Here is a 25,846-nt window from a genome sequence, read left to right on the forward strand (position 1 = left end):
ACCTGAACCCAATCGAGATGGTTTGGGGTGAGCTGGACCGCAGAGTGAAGGCAAAGGGGTCAACAAGTGCTAAACACCTCTGGGAACTCCTTCAAGACTGTTGGAAAACCATTTCAGGTGACTACCTCTTGAAGCTCATGGAGAGAATGCCAAGAGTGTGCAAAGCAGTAATCAGAGCAAAGGGTGGCTATTTTGAAGAAACTAGAATATAAAACATGTTTTCAGTTATTTCACCTTTTTAAGTACATAACTCCACATGTGTTCATTCATAGTTTTGATGCCTTCAGTGAGAATCTACAATGTAAATAGTCATGAAAATAAAGAAAACACATTGAATGAGAAGGTGTGTCCAAACTTTTGGCCTGTACTGTATATATATATATATATATGTGTGTGTGTATATATATATATATATATATATATATATATATATATATAATAATAATATTAATGAAGGTAAACAAAGGTAAAACAAAGGTCATGGCTATTTGGGGATCTGAGGAAGACAGGCAACCTGGTCAGCTTGATTCTTTTATCGTGAGATATTGTTTAGTTTAGTTTAGTTTAGTTTAGTTTATTGGTTTAAAACACAGAGACAATGCACATTAATAAACATTACTGTAAATATGCCGGTTTAGCCAGGTTGGCTGATTTTCAACTGTAGTCTCTAGGGCAGCTGACATGAGCACTACAATCATTAAAGTATAATTGCATAAAATACCTAATTAAATACAGTAAAATACAAATATAGTATACATGACAGTTTTAGAGCAGGTGGTCACAGAGTTGACCATCTCTCAGCTATGATTTTAAGTTACGTTTTAAAGAGAAAAAAAAAATGTATCATACTCCCTGAGCGTTGTTGGAAGACTGTTCCATGTCTGAGCTGCTCTCACAGAAAAGGCTGCCTGACCAAAAGCAGACTTCCTTTTTGGTACTACACAGTCCCTTCTACTGACAGTCCTGGTGTGTCCGTCAGTAGAGGTTTTCTGTTTTATAAAAGCACCAAGAGTGGGAGGAGCCAAGTCATGCAAGATCTTGTAAGTATACAGGCATCTTTGAATTTAACAAAATTATCTCAGCTTAGTAGGTTGTGGCTTTTAATGCAGTGACAATGGTGATGGGTGTTTATCTTCTTCTCTAGTACTTTCACAGCCCGATGGCAAACTGCCTACAGATTTTAATGTTGTACAGGAGGCTTGTGCCCAGCTAGTCAGACAATATGACAGATGTGACAAGATGATAGCATCAAAATACAGTGCTAATGCACAGTCATACATATCTTGGGGCCATCTTCACTGCTGATGGAAATGCCCGAACCTCACTTGCGCTACGTGTAAAAGAGAAGAGTAAATCACTTACTCACAAGTTAATTGTCCTCTTATCCACAAACTATAATGCCCCATTTTGTGTCAAACTAAAGGTTTTGAGTTGGTTCTCTCTTTAGCTGTTTTGTATGGGTGTGAGGCTAGGTTAAAAGTGCCCTTAAAGTCTGTTGAGTCTCTTTACTTGACTGGGGTGAAATCCCTACTTGGGGTGAGGTCTGCTTCACCTTACCTAACCTGCCCGTTGGAGGCAGGACTCCCTTCAGTGCAAGCTTTAGTGAGAGAAAAGCAAGCCAGGTTTTTGACCAAGATGAAGCAGTGTCAGGGCGCATTAGATGACCCCTTGTGGTATGTTCTAGAAATGATGAGAAAAGATAATCAAGTCATTAACTCATACTTGTCTGAGATAATGGAGAAACAATATTATATTCAAAGTGACCATAGAGAGATGATTGAAAAATTAAGATCTGAAGAGGGAACAAGATATGACACCTACGAAGCCGTCATTCTGGATATAGCTGTTCATCCACCATATACCAGCAATACACCGTACATTGAAGACCATCGGATCATCAATAAAACAACTAACTAAAACTATAACCCTTATTTTGTTGCACTTCTATGTTCTTAAATAAGTAATTATTATTATTAATTTTTTTTTTACTAATTTGTCATTTTGTATGATGGCATATAGACTCATAAGTCAGTCTTTAGACGCTTTGCTTAACTAAAGACTGATGACTTTCTCCCTGATTTTGTGTTTAGATGGGCGGATACAATTTCAGAGTTTAAAAAAACTCCCTATGTTGCAGAACCAATAGTAAATCTGCAGGGCGGTCCTTTGGTGGCTCGCTGAACTCTTGTGCTTGTAAACATAGTCCCACTAGAAACACATGTGGCGGTACAAAATGGCTCAGCTGTGCTCGCAGAAAACGCCGTTGAAGTTAATGGGTGTTTGTTGCGTTTGCGGCGACACATTCTCGCCAACTAAAAGAAACAAACATAATCTTTTACAAGGCCATGACTCATCCCTAAGGCAAGGCTATAGAGGGAATCGTCTTGTTGTTTACAAATACTTCTGGGTAGAAAACCAGCAGAGCTTTTAGCTATATATATATATATATATATATATATATATATATATATATATAGCCTATATATCACATTTTTCACATCACTGTATCACCGTTTGGACTAATCCGATGTTTGTAAAGTCTATAAAGACAATGATTGAACAAACAATACTATTTCTGTGTGCACGTTTAGCTGGGCTAACCGTTAGCTGTTAGCCCTGTTAGCCGTTAGCACTGTCTGTAATAGGTAATAAGTCATTAAACGGTCCGTGAAAAAAATATCTCTTCCAGCGGATATCTTAGTTACAACATGATTGAGCTAGCAAAGCAGTTTTGTGTTGCTATGTGTGGTATTTATTCAGTTTTGGGAAATCACGATGTCTAGAAAGCATCAGTGGCTGCAGCTGACAGGGACAGCTAACACTAGCAGCAAAGCTAACAGGACGTCATCTAAAAAAAGCCTCCCGTTGTCGGATACGACATGAAACTACTCCAGTTAGCTCCATCATGTTGTAACTAAGACATCCGCTAGAAAAAATATTTTCTTCACGGATGAGCACACGTTTGATAAAACGGAGTTAAATCTCTCGGCATCCATTTTCAAGCTCTCTGTGTGTTTGTTTCCTTGCGGACAAGAAAAGGAGGAGCGCACATTTCTGAGAAGGCGTGTCCTTTTCAAAAATGCAAGAGGCGTTGCTTTGTTGCTGGCCGTTTTTGCCGGTGTGTTAAACACACTTTAGAAAGGAGTGTCCCCAGACTATCAGAAGGTGGAGATCACTGATTGTCTGGTGGCGAGACTAGATGGCATATGAAAAAATCACATCACATGGAAAAACAATACTGGTATACCAGTACCCAGCACTCCTTGAGATCAGCTCATAATTTTGTTCACACCTTAATGTTGCTCAAATAACAATTTGTCATTAAAAATAAAGAACGGTCACAAAAAAGATAGACAATTGTTTTGATAAAATTGTGGTTATAGAAAAAATAACAGTTAAATATGGCAAATATCTGCATATTTCCTCTTTCATTTGCCTGAATGGTTTCTCAGAAGTAGATAGGCATTCATACTAGGAATCCTAATAATAATGAAAATACGTGACTGTTTAACACAGTAAGGTCAGAGATTAATCTCCCAAGTGTTACTGTAAATTAGCTTATAATAAATTAATACAGCAGATGTTACCCAAGTGTAAACAGCTGAGATTTAACATAATTGAAACACTGTTTGGTGGACTAAACATACACTGAATTAAACACAACAATTTGCCAAAGTTTATGAAATGTTACATGTTGCTTTGCAGTAGGGGTGGGAATCACCAGAGGATCCATGATCCTTTATTAGTAAGGTGTACCTAATGAACTGTCAACAGTGTTTATGTTATTGTAGGAACTGTCTTAAGACATTTAAAACCAGTAGTAGAAAATCATTCAGTGATTGTGTAATGAACAGTTTAATCAGTTGTAATTGGTTTAATTGAAATCATGAGCACCTGGCAGCCGAGGAAGAGCGTAAAGATGGTGTATGTCTGTTCCCTGTCTTTCCTCAGGTGCGGTGGAGTTGGAGAACCTCCCTCTGAGGAAAGATGCCCTCCGAGAGTTTGACCTGCCGTTTGAAGTTAAAGCAGGTGAGACACACCACCACCAGATAAGTTTTACCTTATATGATAAAGTTTTCAGTCTGTTCATCTGACTTTAATCATTTTTATTGCAGCAAAATGTGATGTTAAGCAGACAGACTGACCCACACCGTCATAAAACCTGTCGGAAATGCTGCGTATACCTGACAAACTGAACTGTTGGCAGATTTAATGCCCTCTGTGAGGCCAGATTAAGCATTTGAGTGAAACACTTCACATGCAGGTATCCTGCTAAGATGAATGGTCACACCCATGTTAGAAGTGTCATGTGTTAAAACCACAATCCACCATTCTTGTGCTACATTTTGCAGGAGGTCTGCAATGTTTGCTCAAGTGTGACTTTTGTGTACTGCTCTAGTTGAATGTGACACAGCAGTCGCCAGTTCTCTGTGAGATTATGTGCCATTATAGTCACATATGAATCCACTGACCTTGATGTCCAGGCATCACAAGTTAATGCCACACTTCCTGCTGTACTCAAAGATTACTCAACTTCATGCTTCACTTCTCTATAGAGCCTGGGTACAGCTTTGTCGGTGAAAAAATGTGGGGATGGAGTCACATACCTGGGTTCCAGTGTTTTTAGCATGTAACAAAAGCCTTTGTTTTCAGCAACACTGTATGGTCCCAGATCTTTGCACATGAAGTAGGTGATGGACTGTGTTATTTTCTTAGCTCTGTCAGAGTTGGATGGTAGTTTTGTCAAGCTAAGTGTGTCCAGTGTTGGTTGATGATTTTCAGTGGAGTGGGTTTAGCGTTAGCTTGGCTGTCAGCAGCTAATGCTATCTCTGGGTGGTTGAGTGTGAGGTGAGCCCTCATGTTTATTCTCGTATGACACTGCTTGCAAATTGTATGTGTCATATCCAAGTCCTCCTTTTCTTCCGTGTTAAAAAAAATCCAAAATAAGTCCAGACATTTGATTTAAACGCAGACAGTGCATTTCTGATCTCTTACTCTGGTGCCTCCATCTTTGTTTTGATGAACTTCCTGCCAAAAGCTGCTGACTGAGACCTCTGCTGACCTCACCAGGAAAAAAACATAGCACCATCTCACAGACCAAAAAAGCTATTGATTTTATTATTCCATTACCAAAAGCATTGACATGTGTATTTGCAAACATGAATAATGTATATCATAAAAGGTCAATACTGGGTGTCCACGTATCAATACAATATCAACATGGAAAATATTGCAATTCTGTGCTGTATCGATTTTTTCCCCCCTTACCCCTATCAAATAGCCAAAACATGTTTGGTGAATAAAGCCAGGTATTTCGGAAAAGAGTTGTGCAACATCTTGAATTTTGACAGACTAGTCATAATCATCATCACTGGGGCATGGAAAAAACAAACCGGAGCTGAACTCCTTACCCCCATTGCTTTTGAGCAGCCTTAAGATGCAAAAGCAGGATAACATTTTTAAAAATTACCTAAGGAAATGCTATTTACATTGGCATATGCACTTGCAAAAGTTTTATTTTTTGTCATTGAATTAATTTAGTATTGTCAGTTTCGGAGCATAAGATTTGCTTTGTGGTTATAGCCTGTTGTGACCTTTTAGGAAAGTGTGTTCGTACAGTGTAATGTTACTTATTTTCATAATAAAAATAGTTTACTATAGTTGCCAGCGGACCAAAAGTTCTCAGTCACCTGCAGGATAATTTTAGCTGTCTTTGACTGTTGTTCCACTGTCTGTTTAAAAAGAAGACAAGCAGATCTTTTAAAATTTGTTATTCTGTTGTACCAAACTCGCACCAAACTACACTTCTGTGGATCGTCACACGCCTAGTTGAGTAATTACCAATGTGTGTGGAAATTGACAAAAATGGCAATGCTTAAAATCTAGCATAGTGGTGCCAAGGTATGGTGAAAAATCAGCAGAATGTTAGAAAGATATTGTTCCACCGCCAGCCTCTACTGGAGGGTTAAAGACTGTTCTTGAGATGCCAGAATAGAAAAAGTCTTAGTATACTGTTTCTGTTTGGACATATTGTAACTGAATTGTAAGGGTCACACAGACCCTGTCAGTGTGTTGTGTTCATCATAACAAACTAAATCAGGATTTTCCTGTCTGGTGACATGTGCTCTCACGTAATGATGGGGGAGCAGCATTCTTCGTACTATTCTTCTATACTTAATTCTCACAAAGGGAAATTTGCTTGGACAGTAGTACAATACACAGCTGCAATCAATGTAAAACAATATTTAGCCAGCAAGAATATACAGTGTTATACCAAAGACACAGTAATAAATTCATTCATTCACTATTCTTCATAACCACTTATTCTATACAGACAGAGTCATAGCTGTAAATGCAACAGCTGATATCTGCATTGATCTGACTTGTTTAAATGCCAGAGCCACCCCTTTTTTCTCCAAAGGTGGCTGGGACTGCCTTAGAGCTTAACCAGGCACAGAATTGTCAGTGGGCCTAATGGGCCAGGCCCCAGCCACTTATACAACAAGACCATCCTTAAATAAGACCTATTATTATCAAGGTCATGTTTGTAATATTGGGGTCTGGTGGAATAGATTAATGTGCTTTAATGTTAAAAAAAAAAACACATTATTTTCCTTATACTGCCCTTTGCTGCAGCACCTCTGTCTGAAATGCTGTGTTTGAGCTTCCCAGCCTCCCCGCCTCCCCAGCAGCCCAGTCTGCTGTGATTGGTGCAACACTTAGAGCTTGTGTTGGAAACATCATGCCCCTCATATGTATATATATGTGTATATCTATATATCTATATATCTATATCTATCTATCTATCTATCTATCTATCTATATCTATCTATATCTATATATATATATATATATATATATATATAAATGAAACTTTGATATAACTTGAAGTAGTCAGTGTACAGCTTGTATAACAGTATAGAGACACTGTCCTCTGAAATTAACTCAACACACAGCCATTACTGTCTAAACAGCTGGCAACATAAGTGAGTACACCCCACAGTGAACATGTCCAATTTGTGCCCAATTGTCGTTGTCCCTCCCTGGTGTCATGTGACTCGTTAGTATTACAAAGTTTCAGGTGTGAATGGGGAGCAGGGCTGTTAAATTTGGTGTTTTAGGTACAATTCTCTCATACTGGTCACTGGATATTCAACATGGCGCCTCATGGCAAAGAACTCTCTGAGCATCTGAAAAATGCAATTGCTGCTTTTCACAAAGATGGCCTAGGCTTCAAGAAGATTGCTAGCAACCTGAAACTGAGCTACAGCACGGTGGCCAAGATCATACAGCAGTTTTCCAGGACAGATTCCACTCGGAACAGGCCTCGCCAGAGTCGACCAAAGAAATTGAGTCCGCGTGTTCAGCATCATATCCAGAGGTTGGCTTCAAAAAATAGACGCACGAGTGCTGCCAGCATTGCTGCAGAGGTTGAAGAAGCGGGAGGTCAGCATGTCAGTGCTCAGACCATACGCCGCACACTGCATCAAATCGGTTTGCATGGCCGTCGTCCCAGAAGGAAGCCTCTTCTGAAGCTGATGCACAAGAAAGCCCGCAAACAGTTTGCTGAAGACAAGCAGTCCAAGAACATGGATTACTGGAACCATGTCCTGTGGTCTGACAAGACCCAAGATAAACTTGTTTGGCTCAGATGGTGTGCAGCGTGTGTGGCGGCACCCTGGTGAGGAGTATCAAGACAACTGTGTCTTGCCTACAGTCAAGCATGGTGGTGGTAGCATCATGGTCTGGGGCTGCATGAATGCTGCCGGCATTCATGCAGTTCACTGAGGGAAACATGAATTCCAACATGTACTGTGACATTTTGAAGCAGAGCATGATCCCCTCCCTTCAGAAACTGGGCCGCAGGGCAGTTTTCCAACACGACAACGACCCCAAACACACCTCCAAGATGACAACTGCCTTGCTGAGGAAGGTGAAGGTGATGGACTGGCCAAGTATTTCTCCAGACCTAAACCCAATTGAGCACCTGTGGGGCATCCTCAAGTGGAAGGTGGGGGAGCGCAAGGTGTCTAACATCCACCAGCTCCGTGATGTCATCATGGAGGAGTGGAAGAGGATTCCAGTAGCAACCTGTGCAGCTCTGGTGAATTCCATGCCCAAGAGGGTTAAGGCAGTTCTAGATAATAATGGTGGTCACAAAATATTGACACTTTAGGCACAATTTGGACATGTTCACTGTGGGGTGTACTCACTTATGTTGCCAGCTGTTTAGACAGTAATGGCTGAGTTAATTTCAGAGGAAGGTAAATCTATACTGTTATACAAGCTGTACATTGACTACTTTAAGTTATATCAAAGTTTCATTTCTATAGTGTTGTCCCCTAAAAAGATATAATAAAATATTTGCAAAAATGTGAGAGGTGTACTCACTTTTGTGAGATACTGTAAGTGTATGTATATGTGTGTATATATTCAATTTCAATTCAATTCAATTTTATTTATAAAGCTCAATATCACAAATCACAATTTGCCTCACAGGGCTTTACAGCATATGACATCCCTCTGGCCTTTGGACCCTCACAGCGGATAAGGAAAAACTACCCAAAAAAACACCCCACAGAACAGATCAACATAATAAATTAACAGTAAACTGTATGACACAATGAGAGAGAGAGAGAGAGAGAGAGAGAGAGAGAGAGAGAGAGATATGCAGGATAGACAGTAAAGACAGTAGCTTACAACAATATTAATGGAAATAATAATATTATAATTAATAATAATATATTAATATCTGACAGTATACATGTGTGACAATAATCATATGTGTATAATAACAGTAGAAGTATGACTAATGATAACAGCAGCAGCAGGAGGCATCAACAGCAGCAGCACAACCACACACGTCACACTATCCAGGCACCGCTGCAATACGAGTTAACCTGAGAGACAGTGGAGCACAAAGGCTCCGGAGAAGAAGCCGAGTTAGTGACATCCAGAATGGCCGAGTTAGCAAGATGCAGTAATAGGACACGAGAGAGAGAGAGAGAAGGAGAGAAGGTGCCCGGTGTATTACAGGGGGTCCTCCGGCAGACTAGGCCTAAGTCAGCCTAACTAGGGGCTGGTACAAGGCAAGCCTGAGCCAGCCCTAACTATAAGCTTTATCAAAGAGGAAAGTCTTAAGTCTAGTCTTAAATGTGGAGACAGTGTCTGCCTCCTAGACCACAACAGGAAGATGATTCCAGAGGAGAGGAGCCTGATAGCTGAAGGCTCTGGCTCCTGATCTACTTTTGGAGACTTTAGGGACCACGAGTAACCGTGCATTCTCAGAGCGCAGAGTTCTGGTGGGATAATAAGACACTATGAGCTCTCTAAGATATGACGGAGCTTGACCATTTAGAGCTTTATAAGTTAACAGTAGGATTTTAACTTCAATTCTGGATTTTACAGGGAGCCAGTGCAGAGAAGCTAAAACAGGAGAAATCTGGTCTCATTTCTTAGTTCCTGTTAGTACACGTGCTGCTGCATTCTGAATTAGCTGGAGAGCTTTTAAGGACTTACTAGAGCTACCTGATAATGGAGAGTTACAGTAATCCAGCCTTGAGGTAACAAAAGTGTGGACCAATTTTTCTGCATCTTTTCGGGTCAGGATAGGCCTAATTTTCGCAATATTACGCAGATGAAAAAATGCAGTCCGTGAGATTTGTTTTAAATGAGAATTAAAAGACAAATCTTGATCAAATATTACTCCGAGGTTTCTTACGGTAGTGCTAGAGGCCAGAGCAATGCCATCTAGAGAAACTATGTCATCTATGAGTCTCTGAGTTGTTTCGGACCAAGAACAGTAACTTCAGTTTTGTCTGAATTTAACATAAGGAAACTGGTGCTGATCCAGGTTTTTATGTCTTTAAGGCAATTATGAAGTTTAGTTAATTGTTTACTTTCTTCTGCCTTCATCGATAAATACAACTGTGTATCATCCGCATAACAATGGAAATTTACAGAGTGATTTCTAATGATGTTACCTAAGGGAAGCATATATAGAGTAAATAGGATTGGTCCGAGCACAGAACCTTGCGGAACTACAAAACAAACTTTAGTACGTAAAGATGACTCATTATGAACATGAACAAACTGAAAACGATCAGATGAATAAGATTTAAACCAGCTTAGTGCAGAACCTTTTAGGCCAATTAAGTGTTCCAGTCTCAGTAGCAGAATTTGATGGGCAATTGTGTCAAATGCTGCACTAAGATCTAATAAAACAAGTACAGAGACGAGTCCTTTGTCTGAAGCAATCAGAAGGTCATTTGTAATTTTAACTAGTGCTGTCTCAGTGCTATGATGCACTCTAAATCCTGACTGAAATTCCTCAATTAAATTATTATCATGGATAGTCCATCATTGTCCCAGTGCCAAAGAAAAACAACCCCTTCTGCTTGAACGACTACTGTCCCGTGGCGCTGACATCAGCAGTGATGAAATGCTTGGAGAAGCTGGTGAAGAACTACATCTGTGCCTCCCTGCCCGGCTTGTTCGACCTTGTCCAATTCGCATACAGAGAAAACAGATACAGAGATGACGCCATCACCAACCTTCTGCATTCCACCCTATCCCATCTGGATGAGGGGAGGGGGAACTGTGTGAGGATGCTGTTCATAGATTATAGTTCAGCATTCAACACCATAGTTCCCCTCCGCCTGGCTGACAAGATGAGGTTGCTGGAATCAACACCCAAATGTCTAACTGGGTGCTCAGCTTCCTCACTGACCTCCCCCTGGTGGTGAGAGTGGAAGAGGCATGACATTATGGCCTCTGACCCCACTGCTCTACAACATCTACACGCATGACTGCACAGCCTCCAGCTGCTCTACTTCCATCATGAAATTCGCCGACGACACTGTGGTGCTGGGTCTCATCTCATGCAACAATGAGCAGGCCTACGTGAACCAGGTGGCAGACCTAGCACTGTGGTGTCAGTCCAACAACCTGGCACTGAATGTCAGCAAGACAAAAGAGATGGTGGTGGACTTCAGGAGGAAGCAGGGCAGCGGGTACACCCCTCTCACTATCAACGATGAGCCTGTGGAGAGGGTCTCCAGCTTTAAATACCAAGGAGTGCACCTTACAGAGGACCTCACCTGGAACTTACAGACTGAGCACCTGATTTCAGTATCCAGGCAGCAGCTGTACTTTCTGAGATGGCTGAGGAGGTTTAAGGTCTCCACCTCCATCCTGAAGACCTTCTACTCCTCGGCTGTTGAGTGTCCTCACTGGGTGTATCTCTGCCTGGTATGGAAACAGCACTGCTCGGGAGCAAGCCGTACTGCAAAGATCAGTGCGTTCAGCCGAGCGGGCTGTCAGTCAGTTCTTTTTTTTATTCTTCCATATTTAATATTTATTGAGTATGCTTCTATTGCGGGCTTGCACAGAGCAGATTGCTACCTCCTTTTTTCACTGTATGCGTACATGTGACAAATAAAGCACTTGAACTTGAACTTGATGTGTATATATGTATACATATATATGTATATGTATATGTATATATGTGTGTGTGTGTGTGTGTGTGTGTGTATGTGTGTGCATATGTACACACACACACACACACACACACACACACACACACACAGAGGTCTAATTAAGTCTGTATAAAGAGAGACCTAATTTTCCTACCATTGTTTAGTAATTTGGTTAATATTTGTGAAATAATATCATCAATTATTTTAATTAAATGAAATGGTAAATAAGATCATGTGAAAAAAAAATCAAACAAAATATCAAATAAGAGCTAATGAGTGTATTGCCATAGTTGCATAAGGGTATGACACAAGCATTGGTTGTCTTTTCACAGGCTTCATTGGAAAGATTACTCTCCAAATCCCTTTTTACCGGCCTCACAGTGACCCATGGGTCATCTCCATGTCCCAGCTCAGCCTGATCATTGGCCCTGCCCAGCTGCAGGAACATGATGGAGAGAAGGAGAGAGAGGAAGAGAGAGAGCGCAAAACTCGCCTCCTCAAGGCTCTCGAAGACAAATTCAAAGTAGGTGGATCAACACTGCAGATTATAAAATGTGTTTTTTTCTGTCCCAATAATGGTTTATTTATTTGTTTATTTGTTTATGGATCCCCATTAGCTGACGCCTGGACGAACAGCTAGTCTTCCTGGGGTCCATGAAGGATAAAAAGGATAAAATAATAACAAAATCCTTACTCATTTTTCATATGTATTAAGTTTTACTGGTCTCTAAAGAGCAATGCATCCTGAGAGTGACACTGAAGTAGCTACACACGTGCAACAACATATCATTAATTTGAGCTGCATGTCACTTAACACCAACACAGTTGAGGCTTATGTTTCTGAACTATTATTTCTAGTGTTCTCACAGTGATTTTAAATCTGGGACAAAGAGAGTACCAGTTTCAAATTGTTCTTGTAGCAGCAGAAACGGTTTACATGTCAGCATAGTCAGATTGGAATTTGCATTGTATAGCTTGGCTTTCTTGTTCTAATCTGTGTTTGCTGCCTCCTTGACTTTTTTTATTGTGTCTGTCTTACAGTCTTCTTCACCAACTTGCACTTTTATCTTTTAAGTACTTTGTAGTCATTTACAGTTTATGTATGTTTATAGACTATACGATATGTGTTTGGCTCCTCCAGAGTGAGTGTGAACAGAGAGGAGAGTCTTACTGGTATTCTGTCACTGCCTCTGTGGTCACCAGGATTGTGGAAAACATTGAGGTAGGTTTTCCATCATTAGATACTGGAGCTGGGACTCATAAGCAACACATGCATTCTGCATCAGTTGAAACAATACCCTTCTGCAATTTATGTACTAACATGTCCACTCCATTTGAATGCCTGGGGCCAGCTAATGAACAGGCAATTGAGTGTTTTATGATACAATACAATTACACAAAGATTTGGCCCCATGAAAACACTTTAAAGAAGAATATCTGAGCAAGTAAATACTAGGGATGCACCGAAATGAAAATTTGTGGCCGAAGCCGAATAATATTAAACACTTGGCCGAATACCGAATATCGTTGTTTAGTTTTTCATTCGTGTTTGCAGATGAACCCCCTCCAGATTAGTGTTGTCACGGTACCAAAATTGGATCCCACTGTACGATACCAATGAAAATATCATGGTTCTGGGTAGTATCACGATACCACAGCGAAAATGAGGCAGATGTGCCTTTTGTCATTTATAAAAAGATAAATCACTTTTCTATTATAGGCTACATCAATGATATTTCAATGGAATAAATTACTTATTGACTTGTTCATACTTCAAAAACAGCATCAATGAGTGATGAACATGGGGGGGATCAAAATAAAATAAATAAATAAAATAAGAATCAACCAGCCACCCTCCTCCCCTGACAAGGAAAGAACAGCCCCTAAAGTGCAGTGAGGTTTGTGGGCCGTGAACGGCTCGTTTCTCCTCTGACACGTCACATACCTGTGTTCGGCTGGCTCGGCTGTTCAGGTACTTCTGGGCAGTCCACACACCAAGAAGAGGATATTATTGGAGCCGACTTCTCCGTCGCCGGTAAGCCGATGGCCGCCGTATTTGACAGAAATACGCTGTCTGTGTCTGTGACCCTCGTTCAACTCACAACCGATGCGATTCGCCTTTCGTTTCTGCTGGTGGTTGAAATCTGTAGGCTGCTCGCACAGCGTGCTGAATGATTTAAGCCTGTTTTGCTCGCTCAAAACTATTTTTAGTCGCAAATGCGAGTGCGGTGACGGACAGATCGCCACACTGCCGACATTTTACTCCACCCGTCACGGCACGCTGTTTGATTGCGTTATCAAAACACGCCGCTATTATTCGGCCTTGCTTTTAACTTATTCCACCGAATACCGAATGTGTGGGTTTTTTTTGCAATATTCGGCTGAATATATTCGGTTACCGAATATTCGGTGCATCCCTAGTAAATACCTTCCAGATGTCAGGACAGTGCAGTCAATCAGGCCAAAGGAATCAGGCACTTGTTATTGTTGAGCTACAAATTAAACTTTGATTTTATGGCTTCTGTGTAGCTGAAGATCCAAGATGTACATCTTAGATTTGAGGATGACTTCTCCAACCCAGAGAAACCCTTTTCCTTTGGGGTTTGCATCAACAACGTGTCTGCTCAGAACCCCTCCAAAGAAGTGGTAAGTCTTCACTCAGAGTGATTTTAAACTAACAATGTGAAACTACACTTCAGTCTTTTTCATTAAAGCTTTTAGTGGATAAAGAGAATTTAAAGATTAGTGATTCTCATGACAACAGGTGCTACAGTAGTCAAATTCATCATTCATTTTTATACAAAAAACAAAGTTTTCTATCACAATACATGCAGTAGGTTAGTAAAACAAAAGTTCACTGCATTCACCAAATAATGTTTTCTTGTGGTGATAACTTCCTATCTTAAATTTATGAGAGCTGTATGTGTCAAATGTAAATTGATTGATGTCATTATTATCTTTATATTGTAATTGATAACATGATTTCTGCTGGTCTTTGCATTAGAGGTTAAAAGGGATTTCCTTTGTATTTTCAGGTTCAGAAGCTCCTCCGGCAAAAACAGTTAGAGATAGAAGACTTCAGTGTATATTGGGATACAGAGTGTGAGATGCTGGGAAAGCTGCCTGCCGATCAGATCCAGGTCAGACAATCCTGCTTTCACACCCGTAGTTGGGTTCATTTGGTCTCACCACAGGGAAAAAATAATACACTGTTGCATTTTAGTTTTGGTTGGTTCCTGTTTACACTAACCTTTTGCAAACGAACCAAGAGGAATAAACATTAAGTTCTACTGACTGACATGCAGGGGTACTGAAAATCTGTACTCAAGTAAAAGTACAATTATTGACATAAAAAATTACTCAAGTAGAAGTAAAATTACTATTTGAGAAACCTACTCAAGTAAAAGTAAAAAGTACCTGGTTAATAATTTATTCAAGTACAAGTTACTTTCCGTTTGAATATTTTTAGGTATGCGGACCAGTGCAAAATAATGAAAAAACAGCACTTGATAAAACTTTTTTTTAATGAAGCAGGTACCCATCTTCCACTCTCCATCTCCTTCACTCTACCCCTCTTTCCTCACCTAACCTCTTCTTTCTCCATTTCCCTATCTGTAATTTGAGTGGATGACCTTGCTTTAAAAACAGAATGACATCCCAACTTCTTTGTCTTTTCTACGTCTTTTTCGCTGTTAACAAAATAAATAAAAACCAATAAAATGAATAAGAAACCATTCAATATATGGTAAACAATAGCACTATAATGTTCCCAAGTTCCATCCACAAATGTGTTTGTAAAGGTATAACAGGTCCCTGTAGGACTTTCCTGCCAGATCACCAGGTGTCAGGTGAACTATTTTACAAATGACCATAACAGTAACAAAATGAAAATCCCATCTCTCCCTTGTTTTGTAAGAAATATGTCCTAAACTGGGATTATATGTGCATAAATCTCTAACATGCTAACTTAGTTGGCTCTTTTCAGACAAAAAGAAGCTCTTCATTTCAACCTGGCTCCTGTCTTTTTTTTCGTATACACAGGTTTCAACGCTGGGTGGTGCTATTGCATTATACCAGTAAAGCCCCAGTTATCCGAACGGGCCATTTAGCCAACAGTTACAGGCCAACACACCGAAATATCACCATTCCGACGGTCCGCCATCCCGAATTCTGGTCCCTGAGTTCTGACAGTGAGCTATGGCGAGCCTGTAGAGGCTGACTTTACCTGTTTTTCAGCGAACTGTTCTGGTAATTTTATTAAAAGGGATGGCATATAGGTCCACAGTAACTTATTATTATTATTATTATTATTATTATTATTATTGGGTCTTATAAGAGTGAGCTACAATGAGTACTGGGCCATCAAATCACAGCATTCGCGCTGAGAGGACACGGACTGTGTGTGCTTTTACGCACGTGGGTCAAGGCGATCACGGATATTTGATGTGGGAAAGATGTAGCCAGATGTATTACCTGTTTTAGATACGTGGCTGTCTGTCTGTCCGTCCGTCCGTCTGTAGCACGAGTCATGTGCGCCAGTTCACCACCGACCCGTGTGTAAAAGTGCACCCCTCCTTGAGGCAATGAATGAGGAAATAATCGCCCCGGCGTTTAATCAGACCGGCGTTTAATAGGCCTATGCAAAATGGGGTCAAACCCCTGGCGGCTATTTGGAAATATACGGTAGTTGTAACGAAGGTAAATGGCAAATGTAGTGAAGTAAAAAGTAGATTACTGGCTTAAAAATATACTTGAGTAAGAGTAGAAGTACAGTTTTAAAAAAGGAACTTAAAAAGTACTCGTTCCTCAAAAAAAATACTTTTTTACTCATGTGCGTTACTTGTAACGCGTTACTACCCACCCCTGCTGACATGTAACTCGTTGATTGAACAGTTTTAGTGTTTGTCATCCTGCATCATCAGGACCCATGTGGGAAATCAGATTTTGGTCACTGACAGAAGTTTTTGCAGCAGGACTTTAAGTGTTTATGTTTCTGTTCTTTGGTAACACAAAAAGATCATACAGAAGTAACTGATGGGAGGCATTATTAGCAGGCTATTATTACTGCAAAATCAATTGCATATTGAATAATGACCAACATTTCCCCTGTTAAAGGGTTTTTTTGGGGGAGTTTTTCCTTATCCGCTGCGAGGGTCCTTCGGACAGAGGGATGTCGTATGCTGTAAAGCCCTCTGAGGCAAATTGTGACTTGTGATATTGGGCTTTATAAATAAAATTGACTGATTGATTGATATTAGACAGGGTGAAAAGAAGGCAACCTGTACAGTAGTGATTCAGGGCTTAATACTGTGGGATCACTGTCACACACTTTTTAATGGACTTAATGAACAGATAAAGTACACAGAGTTGGATACAATGATAGCAGTTTGAACAGCTTTTTAATCAGGGAAAATACCCTCATTGACGTGCATGTGTGCTACCATGGTTACATGTATGGATCAGCATAAATAGGTTTTGAGATATATGTGGCCTTTATCATGATCAGTTATGAGATCACAGATAGATTTCACGATCAGCAGATGGATTTATTATTGGTTAAGCTGTTGCTAAAATGACAACCCTGCATTCATAAAATCCTGTGACTGGTTTGTTTTCTTTCACACCACAAAAAAATGCACCAGAGTCAGTTTGGAAGCGGGCCGAGACTCACCTTTTCAAGCAGTCTGGGTTCAATTTTTTGGTCTGCACCAGGGTCCGATTGACAGCTTTGACACCACCCTAAACGAACTATACTAACTGCGTGAATGGATCTGAGTTTGTTTTAACCGAACCAAACAGGTTGCATGTGAAAGCACCTTCAGTGACCTTCGTCTGTTAGGGGCCAGCTCACTGGAAGATTTAGTTTTGAACTTCACCCCGAATCAGAAAAGGTCGGAATTTATCACCTGCCCAACATGGTTAAATTGTTGGAAGTGGTGTGTAAAACCATCAGACTGTCCACCACTTAAGTGGACAGAGAAAAGGCACAAAAGAAAGACTTTTTACCTGCTACTTAAAAGGATAGTGCAGCCAAAAATGAAAATTCAGCCGTTATCTACTCACCCATATGCCGAAGGAGCATCAGGTGAAGTTTTAGAGTCCTCACATCACTTGTGGAGATCCCAGGGGAGAAGGGCTAGGAACAAAACTCCAGCTAATGGAGGCTGGGCGCCCCAGATTAAAACGTCCAAAAAACACATAATTGAAACCACAGCCAAGCTCTCTTGTGCGTGCTTGCGCGCGAGACCAGCGAAAGCACGTGAACACACATGAAGGTGGTGTCCATGTCTCATGGTCTCGCGCGCAAGCACACACGTGAGCGTGCTCTACAGAGAGGTAGTTAGAGCTACAGGCTACAATGAGGCTAAAAACAGAGTTTAAATGACGTTTTTCCAAACAACTTTTTATGTTGGGGCTTTAGGACACTTGGATCACTACAGACGTAGCAGTATGGAGATATTCTGTGGTTTCAATTAAGCATATTTTGGACGTTTTAATCTGGGGCGCCCTGCCTGCATCAGATGGAGTTTTGTTGCTAGCCCCTCTCTCCTGGGATCTCTGCAAGAGATGTGAGGACTCTAAAACTTCACCTGAGCCTCCCTCAGCATATGGGTGAGTAGGTAATGGCTGAATTTCATGACGAATAGCCCTGATAACATATATAATTTTGTCAGCACGGCAGTGCCCCGCTCCCGCTATGAGACCTGAATGGCCTGCAGTGAATGCTGCGTTCAGTGACGTCGGCATAATCAGGAAAACTCTTTCTGACTGGGAAAATTCAAGAATACCCCCTCATGTCGGAAAACAACTTGTTAACTCGGTCATAATTTCACACAGACGCGCACACACTCCGTCTCACACACACACACACACACACACACACACACACACAGACGTGCACACTCTCTCTCACACTAGTGTTGCAGGGTATACTGGTACCAACGGTAGACCGTGGCACTAAAACTCCACAGTACATATGATACCGTAATGTTGGAATACCGTAGTACTACGGTACTTCAGGTACCACTACTGTGGGATAAGTTCAAAGTCCAATCTCAAGAGGGTGAGTGTCCATGCGCCGTCCAATAACGGCGTGCGCTGGCCACCTGGCACTCAATATGCTGCTGCAGTGACATTTCAGGTAGGCCTATTTGCTGAGCTATTGAGTATCTTTGAGCAGTGAAAGTTATTATTCATTTATTTTTACTTGTAGGTTAGATTTGTTTTTATATGCCAAAGTGATTTGTTTTCCACAGAGCTCTATGGTGTGAGCATTTGACTCGCATTTGCGACTAAAAATAGTTTTGTGCGAGCAAAAGAAATCATTCAGGAGCATGCTGTGCCAGTACAGATTTTAACCAGCAGCAGAAACGAAAGGCGAATCCTGCTGGTTGTGGGTTGAACGGGGGTCACAGACAGGAATACGTAACGTTATTCCTGTCAAATACGGTGGCCATAGTGCTCTGCGGCGCAAGATAACGGCTTACTGGCGATGGAGAAGTCCAGCTCCAGGTCCAATAATTTCCTCTTGTTGGCGTCATGACTGTCCAGAAGTACCTGAACAGCTGAGCCGTGGCAGCACACAGGTATGTGACGTGTCAGAGGAGAAACGAGCCGTTCACAATTCTCTCTTTGTGGCAGGTAACGGTCCACAAACCTCACCGCACTTAAGGGACTGTTCTTTACTTGTCAGAGGAGGACGGTGGCTGGTTGATTTTTATTTTATTTATTTATTTTATTTTAGTCCCCGCAATGTTAATCACTTATTGATGCTGTTTTTGAAGTATGAACAAGTCAATAAGTAATTTATTCCACTGAAATATCATTGATGTATTATAGAAAAGTGATACATCTTTTTAAAAATGACAAAAGGCACATCTGCCTATTTTTGGCTGTGGGATCGTGATACTACTCAGAACCGTGATACTTTCACTGGTTTCTCTCTCTCTCTCTCTCTCTCTCTCTCTCTCTCTCTCTCTTCTAATATGAGATTAAAGAACAACTGAACCTCATTTACCTTAGTGAAAAGGTATTCATTTGAATGGAACCATAAGCCAAAATCCTTTAAACTTATTTTTTTGTTACTATGGAATGCACTTTTTCAGTTTGTTTACATAGACACGTCTATCTTGTTCAGTGCAATCATTTTCTATATTTATTTATTTTTTTTGAACTTCTGGAATGAACTTTTTCAGTTTGTAATCCCGATGCATGCATTTGCATCAGTTCTAGGGGCCTTTATGTTTATATCAGTAAGTAATGCACCTTATTTAAATTGATGTTCATTTGAGATATCAAATAGTTTTTTGTTTTATATCTTTTCAAAAATGTTTGAGATGCTTGCCAATAGTTTTTCATAGGAAAAAATAAATATCTCTTCATTTAAAAAGTCAAAACTGTTTTGGTTTTGTTCATAGTATTGATGTCATGATCTTAGGTATATATACAGTACAGGCCAAAAGTTTGGACACACCTTCTCATTCAATGCGTTTTCTTTATTTTCATGACTATTTACATTGTAGATTCTCACTGAAGGCATCAAAACTATGAATGAACACATGTGGAGTTATGTACTTAACAAAAAAAGGTGAAATAACTGAAAACATGTTTTATATTCTAGTTTCTTCAAAATAGCCACCCTTTGCTCTGATTACTGCTTTGCACACTCTTGGCATTCTCTCCATGAGCTTCAAGAGGTAGTCACCTGAAATGGTTTTCCAACAGTCTTGAAGGAGTTCCCAGAGGTGTTTAGCACTTGTTGGCCCCTTTGCCTTTACTCTGCGGTCCAGCTCACCCCAAACCATCTCCATTGGGTTCAGGTCCGGTGACTGTGGAGGCCAGGTCATCTGCCGCAGCACTCCATCACTCTCCTTCTTGGTCAAATAGCCCTTACACAGCCTGGAGGTGTGTTTGGGGTCATTGTCCTGTTGAAAAATAAATGATCGTCCAACTAAACGCAAACCGGATGGGATGGCATGTCGCTGCAGGATGCTGTGGTAGCCATGCTGGTTCAGTGTGCCTTCAGTTTTGAATAAATCCCCAACAGTGTCACCAGCAAAACACCCCCACACCATCACACCTCCTCCTCCATGCTTCACAGTGGGAACCAGGCATGTGGAATCCATCCGTTCACCTTTTCTGCGTCTCACAAAGACACGGTGGTTGGAACCAAAGATCTCAAATTTGGACTCATCAGACCAAAGCACAGATTTCCACTGGTCTAATGTCCATTCCTTGTGTTTCTTGGCCCAAACAAATCTCTTCTGCTTGTTGCCTCTCCTTAGCAGTGGTTTCCTAGCAGCTATTTGACCATGAAGGCCTGATTCGCGCAGTCTCCTCTTAACAGTTGTTCTAGAGATGGGTCTGCTGCTAGAACTCTGTGTGGCATTCATCTGCTCTCTGATCTGAGCTGCTGTTAACTTGCGATTTCTGAGGCTGGTGACTCGGATGAACTTATCCTCAGAAGCAGAGGTGACTCTTGGTCTTCCTTTCCTGGGTCGGTCCTCGTGTGTGCCAGTTTCCTTGTAGCGCTTGATGGTTTTTGCGACTCCACTTGGGGACACATTTAAAGTTTTTGCAATTTTCCAGACTGACTGACCTTCATTTCTTAAAGTAATGATGGCCACTCGTTTTTCTTAATTTAGCTGATTGGTTCTTGCCATAATATGAATTTTAACAGTTGTCCAATAGGGCTGTCGGCTGTGTATTAACCTGACTTCTGCACAACACAACTGATGGTCCCAACCCCATTGATAAAGCAAGAAATTCCACGAATTAACCCTGATAAGGCACACCTGTGAAGTGGAAACCATTTCAGGTGACTACCTCTTGAAGCTCATTGAGAGAATGCCAAGAGTGTGCAAAGCAGTAATCAGAGCAAAGGGTGGCTATTTTGAAGAAACTAGAATATAAAACATGTTTTCAGTTATTTCACCTTTTTTTGTTAAGTACATAACTCCACATGTGTTCATTCATAGTTTTGATGCCTTCAGTGAGAATCTACAATGTAAATAGTCATGAAAATAAAGAAAACGCATTGAATGAGAAGGTGTGTCCAAACTTTTGGCCTGTACTGTATATAATACATATATATATTCCAGAATATATAGGAGCTGAAAGTTATCGGGTATTGGTTTAAAAGAAAAGTTATCGTGCATCCCTAATAAAAAGATGTACATACACACACTATACACGCCCACCTGTTACTATATCAACACTATGTCACATGTCAATTTCATCTGAAGGAATAACCCAGAGTGTGTGCTGGTTGCTAGAGTGTGAGTGTGATGGTGATGGTGGATATGCTTAGAGCAGACAGGTTTTGGTGATCGGAATTGAGAACAAATTAAAAGAAGTTAAATAATAGTAAATGTACAGTGTAGGATTCAGTGTGTCTATAAATAAACACTGCAGCTTCTCAAGACCCAAGTGAAGTTCCCGTGTCTTGCTTTCCAATAGAGGCTTGCATGTTCATGTATAGGCTTAGGGTTGCAACGGTATGAGACTGATGGTACAATAACTGTCTCAGAAAATATTGCAGTTTCATGGTATTACGGTATTACAGGATTTATATTAATATCAGTCGGAGCAACACTTAAAGGAATGAGAACAGAAGGGTTATTTTTGGTAAAACAATAGTCTTTTATTTTTTAAATTATAATTGAAACTTGAAACATTTTGTTAAAGGAAGTATGTGTTAAAAGTCCCCCCTTCGAAAATAAGAGGGGATATTCTCTGTCCACTTTTTTTCCCCCACTTATCATTTTTATTGATTTGTCCATAGAATACTTTTTTTTTGCCACAATATTTTTATTTATTTTTCAACATTATAAGATACAGCCTCTTTTCATTCATACAATGTTTGCAAACATAAAGGCCTGCTGCATTATCACAAAAACAAAACAAAACAAAAAAACATACTTAGACACAAAAAAACAAACAAACCACAAAACAGTCATGCTCCTGTTCAAGCCAGTAAAAATCTCCAAATGGCATGTCTCAAAATAGTACTCATAAAATGGAGTATATTCATTGTGACACATGTTAAATCCAGATGTCTACGAAAAAAAAATTGCAAAACAGAATGATTTGAAAATAAATTATAAACTTGAAAACTACATCGTCCATGGAACCTACTCACTCATGTCATCTGTTAAATCTAAATCCTTCACATGATCTATGAAGCGTCCCCATATAAATTCAAACACATGCTGTTTGGCCTTTAATATCTAAGTTATTCTCTCTAATGGGGGACTTGATAACATCTGTCTTGTCCACTGAGTAATACTTGGTCTATAAATCCCTTTCCATAATAATGTAACACATTTTTTTTGCATTGAGCAAGCTGAGATCTATAAATGCTCGTTCTTATTTACTGTAATTATGTTTCTTTGGATATAAGCCCAAGAGAAAAAGTTTAGGATCCAGTAAAATTTGTTTTGAAATTACCTTCTCTATCACAACTCTTACCTCTTCCTAGAACATGTTAACTGTTGTACATTGCCAAATAGAATGGAAGAAAGTCCCTCTGTTTTCTGTACATTTTGTACATATATCCGGTATATTTGGGTCAAACCGGTTTAAGTCCACTGGTGCCAAATAAGTCCGCATTAACCATTTATATTGTATTAATTTAAGATGCGTATTTATAGATTTGATATGAGCGCTAGTGCAAGCTGCTTCCCAATCTTCCTCTGAAAGTGAATATAAAGGCCTGGTAAGCAGATTATTTGGATTTACTTTAACAAAATTTCTAAGCTGAAGATACTTAAAGAGATCTTGAATCATCTTAAGTCCCTTAGATTTCCATACTTTAAATATTGCATCTGCTCTCCTTGGTCCAAAAAACTGATTGCCCCATATTGGACTAAACTGTGATAATGTTCCCAGTTCTTGTGAATATTTTTTGACCTCGTACCATATCTTGATCATGTGTCTTACAATTGGATTTTTAGTTTGTAGTTTCTTTACCGTGTCTGAATACATGTAAGAGGGAAGAGTCCAATGAGGGCTTGATCAAATGGTTGATATGATAAAGACAGACGGAGTCTTGCCCTCCTGTTGTTCCATATGAATCCTGCAAATATTTTCTTAATTCTTGAAAAGAAATCTGAAGGTGGTGGTAGAGGAATATTCTGGGATGAATAGAGTAATTTTGGCAGTATATTCATTTTTAAAATATTGATTCTCCCAATTATAGATACTGGTAATGTCATCCACCTCTCAATTGACTCATCAATTTCTGACATTAAAGGTTCATAATTAGCGTTAACCACATGTTCTAGGCTTGGCAGAATCTATACCCCCAAATATTTAAACTGATCTACAACATTAAATTGAATTACCTCAGGGATTGGATTCCTTCTTTCATTTGCATTTAGTAATAATATAGAAGATTTAGTATTATTCACTTTATAACCTGAAATGTCCCCCAGTGTTTTAAAAAGTTGTAACAAAGCTGGAATAGTTTTATTTAATTTTGTCATGAGTAGAATTACATCATCAGCGTATAAACATATCCTATGTTCTGTTGGACCTACTGTTATTCCATAGAATTATGGGTGTGAACGCACTGCTATTGCAAGAGGCTCCATTGCTATTGTAAACAAAAGGGGTGAAAGAGGGCACCCTCGTCTGCACCCTTTACTGACTACGCCTCACATGGGGCACCAAAATGTTGGGATCAACATATTTTTAGGTCTTACACGGCGGCACCAAATGTGTTGGGATCAATTGGCTATTGGAAATAATTAACAATTATTATTAATAATTAATAATTATGTTATATAATGTGACTTAATTAACATTAAATCAACTCATGGGGCACCATTCCCGTAAAGGGAAAAGTGATAGCCAGTTAAAGATATCAGTCTCATAAAATATACTAAACTATTAATTTGGAGTTTTGATTAATAATTAAATTAATGACAATAACCAGGTTGACTATTCATTCACTCTTGTGCCACATTAAACAGACAGCAGGTATGATTTCACAGAATTATATTTATTCACAAACTAGCAAAGCAAACCAAAACACACAAATTCTAACTAACAGTATACGAGCTTGGTGTGTGTGTGTGTGTGTGTGTGTGTGTGTGTGTGTGTGTGTGTGTGTGTGTGTGTGTGTGTGTGTGTGTGTGAGATGTCCGAATCAAAGCTGGCTTCAGGTCGGGAGAGGTGTTCTGTTGAAAGCGTATTTGTTAATGAGTCTGTGATAAATGATTTGTGTTGCAGACAGTCTGGATTAGTGCAGAGATTGTTTAGTTGTGTGCAAGAATTTGTGAACAGTATTAGCAAACTAAACACTTAGCTTTGGCGACGCCAACTAATCAATGACCTAACTGCCAACAATCACAATAGTAACTCAATGGCAGCATTAAATCACATATAACAAGTTAAACAGTCTTGCTTAGCCTGTAAAGCTGTGATGAAGAGTTGCAGAGTTAGACGCCGGGGGCTAACTCACTTAGTTCCTTGTTGCTGGAAAGCTAGTTGCAAACGTTGTGCTTGCAAGTCTAACTTCTCTGGTTCAGGTTTGCCTCAGCCTTGAGCATGGGCAAGTCGTGATCCAGGGACAAGAGAGTCTGTGAGCAATTGCCCCACCTTTGATGGTTCAGGGCAAGGAGCAAGGGCCTGAGCATCTGGGCTGTTCCAGGCCCAGCAGGAAAGAAGTGTGCGCTGCTCTGCAGTTCCCAAGTAGGAGAGCAGGTCTGTCTGAAGGGAGCAGACCTTCTACAGATGCCTGTGATATCACAGAGTCACATGTCACTGTAAAAGTCCTGTCCAATCAAGTTGTGAGACTTGTGTCTCACTGAGGTGTGAGGTGAGACATCCTGAAGATGGGTGTCAAATAGCTGTCTTTGTTTGGAGAACAAAAAGCATGCAGAGAAGGAAGCCTTTAAATGTCCAGTTTAGATTTTACCAAATGACAAATCATCTGTGGTCCTTTGAATCCTAACATGTGGTTTGGTTCTACATGGTTGCATAATCTCCAGCATGGTTGTTGAGTCTTTATTTGTTTACTTTTAATTTTAGGTGTGATAACTTACCGAATCTGATTCTTCCAGATTAACTCTCTCCACCCCTGTGATTGTGTTGTGTTCAGTTGAAGTTTCCACGTCATACCACATCCTTTCTTGGTTTTCTTCACCAAGTTTTTTTTTCTCCATTTGGTTTTTACATATAATGTTGAATCATGTATAGAGTCCATCAAACAACGGTACAGAATTGACACTATTCTGGGTGTAGCCTTACTATGTGCTTTTAATATCTTAATGATTAGCTGAATTTCCTCCACTCCTTTCTTGATCTTTTTGTTAGAATAATCCCTCATTGTTAAGTATCTAAATGAGCCTTGATTTACTAACTGA

The 25,846-nt window shown here is 40.0% G+C and overlaps 2 protein-coding genes across 7 annotated transcripts in view; one reads left to right on the plus strand and one right to left on the minus strand.

Annotated features, from left to right (window-relative positions):
- vps13d (vacuolar protein sorting 13 homolog D) overlaps positions 1-25,846 on the plus strand; it is a 396,056-nt gene that overhangs the window by 135,559 nt on the left and 234,651 nt on the right. For all 6 annotated transcript variants that reach the window (XM_049581624.1, XM_049581623.1, XM_049581627.1 and 3 more), the window contains exons 3-7: positions 3,952-4,029; positions 11,810-12,000; positions 12,619-12,699; positions 14,007-14,123; positions 14,513-14,617. In XM_049581624.1, coding sequence (XP_049437581.1) covers positions 3,952-4,029; positions 11,810-12,000; positions 12,619-12,699; positions 14,007-14,123; positions 14,513-14,617 — 572 coding nt within the window. The remainder of the gene's footprint in view (positions 1-3,951; positions 4,030-11,809; positions 12,001-12,618; positions 12,700-14,006; positions 14,124-14,512; positions 14,618-25,846) is intronic.
- LOC125892003 (immunoglobulin superfamily member 21-like) overlaps positions 1-25,846 on the minus strand; it is a 437,371-nt gene that overhangs the window by 22,182 nt on the left and 389,343 nt on the right. The window lies entirely within an intron of this gene.

This window comes from Epinephelus fuscoguttatus, linkage group LG7 (assembly GCF_011397635.1).
Source record: "Epinephelus fuscoguttatus linkage group LG7, E.fuscoguttatus.final_Chr_v1".
Classification (NCBI taxonomy): Eukaryota; Metazoa; Chordata; class Actinopteri; order Perciformes; family Serranidae; genus Epinephelus; species Epinephelus fuscoguttatus.